The sequence below is a fragment of the Urocampus carinirostris genome, chromosome 17, assembly GCF_059441175.1.
Source record: "Urocampus carinirostris isolate Australia breed hairy pipefish chromosome 17, RoL_Ucar_1.0, whole genome shotgun sequence".
In the NCBI taxonomy this organism is placed as follows: Eukaryota; Metazoa; Chordata; class Actinopteri; order Syngnathiformes; family Syngnathidae; genus Urocampus; species Urocampus carinirostris.
The window spans coordinates 33,169,847-33,178,065 of record NC_142365.1 but is presented as its reverse complement, the minus strand read 5'-3'; the positions used below and the strand labels follow the sequence as shown (position 1 = coordinate 33,178,065).

The 8,219-nt window shown below is 39.5% G+C and overlaps 1 protein-coding gene across 3 annotated transcripts in view; it reads left to right on the top strand.

Annotated features, from left to right (window-relative positions):
* Window positions 1–8,219, top strand: part of rapgef6 (Rap guanine nucleotide exchange factor (GEF) 6) — a 169,353-nt gene that overhangs the window by 65,698 nt on the left and 95,436 nt on the right. For all 3 annotated transcript variants that reach the window (XM_088321254.1, XM_088321255.1, XM_088321253.1), the window contains exons 5-6: window positions 2,709–2,778; window positions 4,158–4,298. In XM_088321254.1, the coding sequence (XP_088177380.1) occupies window positions 2,709–2,778; window positions 4,158–4,298 (211 nt within the window). The remainder of the gene's footprint in view (window positions 1–2,708; window positions 2,779–4,157; window positions 4,299–8,219) is intronic.

Sequence of the window (8,219 nt, the reverse complement as noted above, 5' to 3'; positions counted from 1 at the left end):
CATCAATTCTTTTATTTCGATTTGACCACTGGCCCAAACAACTACGAGGTGGCACTTGTTAGCAGGGTTAGGATTTTTTGTTTCTGTACTGTATGTACACGCAGTGTATATAGGTGTAGCCTCATATACAGGACTGTCTCAGAAAATTAGAATATTGTGATAAAGTTCTTTATTTTCTGTAATGCAATTAAAAAAACAAAAATGTCATACATTCTGGATTCATTACACATCAACTGAACTATTTCAAGCCTTTTATTATTTTAATATTGCTGATTTTGGCTTACAGCTGAAAAAAACTCAAAAATCCTATCTCAAGATATTAGAATACTTCCTCAGACCAAGTAAAAAAATAATTTTATAACAGCAAAACTAAATCAAACATTTGAAAATGTCCATTGATGCACTCAGTACTTGGTTGGGAATCCTTTTGCACGGATTACTGCATCAATCCGGCGTGGCATGGAGGCAATCAGCCTGTGGCATTGCTGAGGCGTTATTGATGCCCAGGATGCTTCGATAGCGGCCTTCAGCTCATTTGCATTTGTAGGTCTGGTGTCTTTCATCTTCTTCTTAACTATACCCCACAAATTCTCGATGGGGTTCAGGTAAGGGGAATTAGCAGGCCAATCAAGGACAGTGATGCCATGGTCAGTGCACCAGTTACTGGTGGTTTTGGCACTGTGGGCAGGTGCCAGATCATGCTGGAAAATGAAATCCTCATCTCCATAGAGCTTTTCAGCAGATGGAAGCATGTAGTGCTCTAAAATCTCTTGGTACACAGTTGCATTTACTCTGGACTTGATGAAACACAGTGGACCAACACCAGCAGCTGACATGGCTCCCCAAACCATTGCTGACTGTGGGAACTTCACACTGGATTTCAAGCAACTTGGACTTTGCTCCTCTCCAGCCTTTCTCCAGACTCTGGCGCCTTGACTTCCAAATGAAATGCAAAACTTGCTTTCGTCTGAAAAGAGGACTTTGGACCACTCTGCAACTGTCCAGTGCTGCTTCTCCATAGCCCAAGTCAGACGCTTCTTCCGTTGTCTTGAGTTCAGAAGTGGCTTGACCATGGGAATACGGCTATTGTAGCCCATTTCCCGGACACGTCTGTGAACTGTGGCTTTTGATACCTGGACTCCAGCTTCAGCCCACTGTCTTTGAAGCTCCCCCAAATTCTGGAAGCGGCTCTTCTTCACAATTTTGTTAAGGCTGCGGTCATCTCTCTTGGTTGTGCAGCGTTTCCGGCCACATTTTTCCCTTCCAACAGACTTTTTGTGGATATGCTTTGAAACTGCACTCTGTGAACAGCCTGCTCTTTGAGAAATTTCTTTTTGTGTCTTACCCTCCATCAGGAGGGTATCAATGATGGTCCTCTGGACAGCAGTCAGATCAGCGGTCTTCCCCATACTTGTGATTTAGTTTACTGAACCAAGCTGAGTGTTTTTAAGGCTCAGGAAACCCTCGCAAGGTGTTTCGAGTTAATTAGATGATTCAGGTGATTAGTTGAATAGCCTACTTGTATACTTTTTCATAATATTCTAATATTTTGAGATAGGATTTTTGAGTTTTCTTAAGCTGTAAGCCAAATTCAGCAATATTAAAATAATAAAAGGCTTGAAATAGTTCAGTTGATGTGTAATGAATCCAGAATGTATGACATTTTTGTTTTTTTAATTGCATTACAGAAAATAAAGAACTTTATCACAATATTCTAATTTTCTGAGACAGTCCTGTATATATGCATATGTATATATATGTATATATATGTATATATATATATATGTATGTTTATGTATATATATATGTATATGTATATGTATATATATGTATATGGTATAATGGCGGCGCCCTCTGGCTGCGGCTGCACCGACTCGCTACAACGGGTCAGGTGTATCGACATTTCGTTCTGTGTACATTGTTACAAAGAATGACAATACAAAGGAAATTATTATTATTATTATTATTATTATGTATATATATGTATATGTATGTATATGTATATATATATGTATATGTATATATATATGTATATATATATATATATATATATATATATAAAATATGGGCAGCACATCGGTGCAGTGGTTAGCGCGTTTGTCCCTCAGATCATGAGGTCAGACCTCCTGTGTGGAGTTTGCATGTTCTCCCCGTGCTTGTGTGGGTTTCCTCCTGGCACTCCGGTTTCCTCCCACATTCCAAAAACATGCATGCCAAGTTATTGGCCGGTCCCAATTGTCCCTAGGTTTGAAGTTTGAATGAGCGAGCGAGTTTTGTGTCTCTGTTTGCCCCTTCCCACTGCCCACTGCCCGAAGACAGTTGGGATGGGCTCCAGCACCCCCCCGACGCTACTGAGGATAAGCTGTGCAGATAATGGATATATTTATATATATATATATATATATATAAAACCCTAAAAAACATTCATAAATGTACACCAAAAAAAATTAAATTCACAGATATATTTGTTGCCCTGCAAACTACACGACACACCAGATTTCTTCTTCTTTTGATACTGGAGAAATTGGAAAACTCGCTTTGAAAGCTCTTTGGCCATGAAAAAAACATTTTTTATTTTGTTTGATTCTTGTTTATAGTGAACTTAAGACTTGACAAGTGTAGTTGATAGTCTCATAACTAGTTGTCACTCCTATATTAATCTTTGTGATTCTTGTGTTAACGTTTTTGTATGCGTGTGTCCTCCTTAGTTTCGGAATGCAGCAGGGGGGAATGCGAGGTTGTGAATGCATCACGTTGGAACCATCAGAAATGATCGTGGTAAGAGGAAACACAACTACTTTCTTTTCAACACATTCAGTCTTCGTCTTTTTCTTGGTCCACATATCCTGCAAAGTAGTGACATTCCTCCCACTCATTATTAAGACTTTTACATATGACACACACACAGAAATATGTTTACATGCATGCATTTAACAAATTAATAGGAAGTGTGGTCACACGCAACATTCTGTCCTGATTCAGTGCAGCAAACGAGAACGCTAATCCTCACATTTGACACAAGTTTGTCAAGTGTCTATTGTGTGCGAGTGTGTGTTTGCTTCTGTGTGTGACATGTCTTATATGTGCTGTGTCCCATGACGCTCATTACAAGGTCACAATTGACCCTTTTTTGGTTGTTTCTCGTTTTATAGCTGAGAAAAATCAATTTTTTAAATGTTTTCAATCTAATGTTTTTCATTCTTTAAGTTAATTTGTCCCTGAATCGAAAATGTTATTCTAAACAAGGCGTTTTCATTGTAGTTTATTGAGTCATATAAATTCAGTTGTATGCAGAGGTTTGTTAGCAGTGATATTCATACACCCAGAATAGCCTAAAAATTTTTTGAAACAATATATTTTAAAATGAAATACTTTTAATAAAATAATGTTTTAGATATTTATAATAACAATGTTATACGATAAGCAATGTTCTTGTGGCATCTTTTGGCATATGATAAGGAGTTTAATCTATTAAAAAAATACAACAATAATACCCCAATCCAAGCAGCTTCTCTTTGACTTTGAAAACAAAATTCAAGCGCCATGTTTTTGAAATTCCTCAAGCGCAGTGACACAACAACACCATTGCCTGACGTAACCAAACACAAACACATTCTTGCTTTGTTAACAGGCAACAGAAAAACACTGCTGAGAAGCTGTTTTCTTTTCTGTATCTGCAGAATTTGCTCTTTTTTTTCCTTCTTCTTTTTCTTCTTCTCATTGCTACGGCTCATGAGAAGGATGTTTGCGCAGTTTCCTGGAAGAAGCAGCCTGGGCCTCAAGCATGTGAGCCACTTGCAGGCTCGGCAGCGTGTCAAAAGGACCCGACATATATGATGAGGCGGGCTTTTATTCTGAATCTTTTGGAATTGTTTATTGTTTTAACCTCTTGCGGTCCGGATGAGTGGGCTGCGCTGGAACCCCCTGTCGGCTCTCTGGAAGAACTGGATCATCACTCAGGAGTATGTCGATGAAGGACCAGAATTTGGATTACGAGCCGACAGAAGTCAAAGTCACCAAAACAGAACTCTGACCCATCGCCTCGAATATCTGTGGCAGGCGTTGAGAAGTGCAAAATTCTGCAGCGCAGCGGCTCGGACGTGACGCGAGATGTGTTACTTTTGAGGTCTGAGGAGGGTGGCCAATGTTTGTTGCAGGTGGACAACGGCCGCGAGGGCGAAGACGGGTTTTTGCACCGGGATGCCTCCAAGCGACGGTCCCGCCGGCGCTTCCGCAGCATCAACCCAAAAGGAGAAAGGGATCTGATCACTGGCGGACAAGAACCAGCCGTTTACAAGGTAGGACCAGGGATAAATGCTAATGGCAAGGTTTCAGAACCACCAAAATTACTTCATGAATTAAACCAGGGGTTTCAAATTTGTTTTAGCCAAGGACCACGTAGTAAAAAAAACACTCATGGAGGCCAGACTAGTTAAATAATGTTATAAAAAGTATGCCTTAGCTATAGGGTTGGGGAGCATTTAGAGGCTCGATAATTTAGAGCAGGAGTCCCCAAACTTTTTCCTGTAAGGGCCACATAACTTTTCCCTTTTCTTTGTAACAGAAAAAGTGTGATGATTGCAGGAGTGCCTAAATGCAAAAATGTATTGTTTTCCAGAAAGCCACAATCAAATAACCCTTTCTGGATTATTCACATACCAAAAGTCAGAAAATAAATAACACTACTAAATAATAACCAAATAACCCTCTATAGGCTCTTCACAGAAAAAAGTCCATGGAACATAAACTTTCTGTTCTTAACAGGTCCAAGTTCAGCTTAGTTGTCAGAGCAGAATCTCTTAAATGGCTCGTATGAGCAGTCTCTCAAAGTTCTTGTGTTCCTTCCTTATAATCCTTTTGTAGGTTCCAGTAGGCTTGTAGACATCGTTGTTTGCATTTCTCTCTCTCTCTCTCTCTCTCTCTGTCTCTGTCTCTGTCTCTGTCTCTGTCCCTCTGTCTCTCTGTCTGATCAACTTCCCTGTGAAAGCCACCAAGCAAGCAGGCTGAGAAACTGAACTAAGTGATACAGGACCTACACAGCACAACCAGTACCACTACCAGTATGGTTGTTTGCACGTCTCTCTCTCTCTCTCTCTCTCTCTCTCTCTCTCACTCACTCACTCACTCACTCACTCACTCACTCACTCACTCACTCACTCACTCACTCACTCACTCACTCACTCACACACACACACCAACTTCCCTGTGAAAACCACCAAGCAAGCAGGCTGAGAAACTGAACTAAGTGATACAGGACCTACATAGCACAACCACTATGGTTGTGGAGATGGATTTTATCCCAGTAGATTTTATTATGATTATATTTGTTTAGACTCAGAATGACTCATTCAAGTCAGAAAAGTGAGCTTACCTTTGTATGTTCATCAGTGTGAACTGTGGGCCTGCATCTGGCTGGTGAGAAGTTGAATGTCAGGTTCCATTCTAGTCACTGCCAGTCTCAAACACTGATGCAGATGCTCATCTGTCAATCTTGATCTCATTGGAGTTTTCAGCAGTTTCATGCGTGAAAAGGTTTGCTCGCAGATATACGCGCTGCCAAAAAGTGTTGACATCTTCATTGCGTGTTTTCTGATGTTAGGGAACCTGTCGTTTGGGAGGGCGGCACAGAAGTCAATGAAACTGTTGGGCTTGAATCCGTCTTTCAGAACATCACAGTTCTCTAACTTGGCCAACTCAAACTGATAATAAGGCTGGGCTTCATCAATGTCGGCAACAAATGGGTTCTGGAAAAGACGGATTTCTTCACAGATTATTACACTATATTACACAGACTATTTTTCAGAATATTATTATACATTCCCCTGCTCTGGAGCCGACGAGAAGAGTAGGTTATTCGTATGCTATAGAGTAGAAGTGAGTTTTAAGCTTAGATTTAAACATTTCCACTGAGGTTGCAGATCGGATCTCAGGGGTAAGAGCATTCCACAGCACCGGTGCCCGGATGGAGAACGCTCTCGAACCAGCAGAACACTTCTTTGCTCTTGGGATCACCAGAAGACCGGCACTCTCAGAACGTAGGCTTCGGACCGGGACATAGGGGGAAATCAGATCTGAAAGATAAGAGGGAGCAAGTCCATGTATGATTTTGTATAATACTAAGAGAACTTTGAAATCACATCTAAGGCTAACTGGGAGCCAATGCAGGTTAGCCAAAATCGGTGTGATGTGATCGGACTTTTTTGTCCTAGTTACTGACTAATAGTTAATAATGAAAATAGTTCATAATTAAGGAACATTTTATTGCAAAAGTCCAACTTTATTATCAAATAAAAATACACATATATGGAAAAAAAAAATCAAAATGCTTTCTGGTATTGTTCAGGGGGCCTGACCAAATATGGAGGCGGGCCGTATCTTGCCCGCAGACCGTAGTTTGTAGACGACTGATTTAGGCTCACAATTAAATTAAATGGGTGTAAGATTCAATCATCAAATGATTATTGAGTTTTCTTTCATTTGCAATGAAATGATCTGCATTTATATAGCGCTTTTCAAGTCAATGACTTCCCAAAGCGCTTTACATTGTGCCTCACATTTCCCAATAGCGGTCTTGTATTGCAGCCATGTAAGACGCTAACCTGCTTATTGGGGGTATTAGGGGTTCAGTGTCTTACCCAAGGACACTTCGACATGTAACACGGACAAGCCGGGATTCGAACTGGGATCCATTGATCCCAAGACGAGCGCTCTACCTCCTGAGCTACTGCCGCCCAAAATATTGATTTCCTTCTCCAATATTTATTTCCCCTTTAGTGCTGATCAACTGTGCATTTTGCAAAAAAAGAGAAAAGCAAAACAATAATTTCCAGTTTATTTAACTCAGGGAAACTCATTCAAACTGGAAAGTGACAAAAATCGTATACAAAGTGCAAGTGCAAAATATCCCAATTATATATTTTATAAATTAAAGGTATTTTTCTGCTTTTTATTTTCTAATGGAAGTGTTTACCTGAATTTGTTAACTTTGCTGTTAGATTTCATGTTAGATATTTTAATGTTCTATTTTTTAATCCAGTCATGCAATTCTCAATCAAACCGAGTTGAAATTCACCATTTTGAATTCAAAAAGGGTGACCTATGTGAATTGCATAGATCCAAGGAGAAAATGTTTTGAGATGGGGATGGGGCTATTGTGAGATTTCCTAGAGTGAATCGGTACATTTGTGAGTAGTTGACGCAGGCAGGAGTACTTAATTCATAGTGTGTAACGTGCATTACGTTTTATCTCATTATCACTTTTTTTTTATTTCAGGTTACCACAGACATATGTTAGAAAATTTAGTTAACAGAAAGTTGTCCTGAAATATATAGATTAATGAAAAAAGGCCTGAACGGTTAAACAACTCTTTGGTGTATTGGATGATAAATCTGACTTCGAAAGACATTAATAAATATGTTGTAAATTTTATGTTGGCATTGTGTTCGTTGTTGTCGGTTATTTGAATCATGGCCTCATGTATTCAACAGCGTTTGTCCCTTTCAAAGTTTAGTTTGAGCTTAGAAAAAGTCAAACAAAAATTGACACAGATTTTTAATAAAAAATTAGAGGTACGCATTATACACAAATAAATTATATTTCCTTGACACCCTTCTCGCCTTTTTCAGCCCTAACCCATTTTCATGATTGAATCCAGGTGCGAACTGATGATCTCCATTCACTGCGGATAAATAGTGTGGTTTACAGTTAAGTGGGACATCCACGCACCAAACGTGAGTGCAATTATATTGCCTTAAACAGCGCATCAGTGACTTATTTTTGAAGTAGTAACAGTGGGATGGGGGTTTCCCTAAATGTTCTCTGGTTTGAAAATGGTAGCCAACAAATACAGCTCCAATGCGTGTTAGCTCTGAGAGTAAAGCTTGGCTTTGGCGACATCAAGGGCAGGTTTGACGTGATGTGGGTTATTTTTCTCTCGATTTGAATCCGTTGGTGGGGCCTGATCCGGCCCCTGGGCCATATGTTTGATACATGCAAATTAAAAAATGATTAGTGAAGTTAATTATTTATTCTTTCCTTCTACTGGAATTATAATACAATGCGGGAATCATCGGGTTGTGGTTTTACAAAAAAAAAAATCACCTCAATACATAGAAATGTTTGACCAATACTGGAAAAAAGCAAATATTGATTATTAGTTGTTGAGCTCTTGCCGAGGCCATTCATATTCCTACACAACTTCACATAACTCAGAAATAAG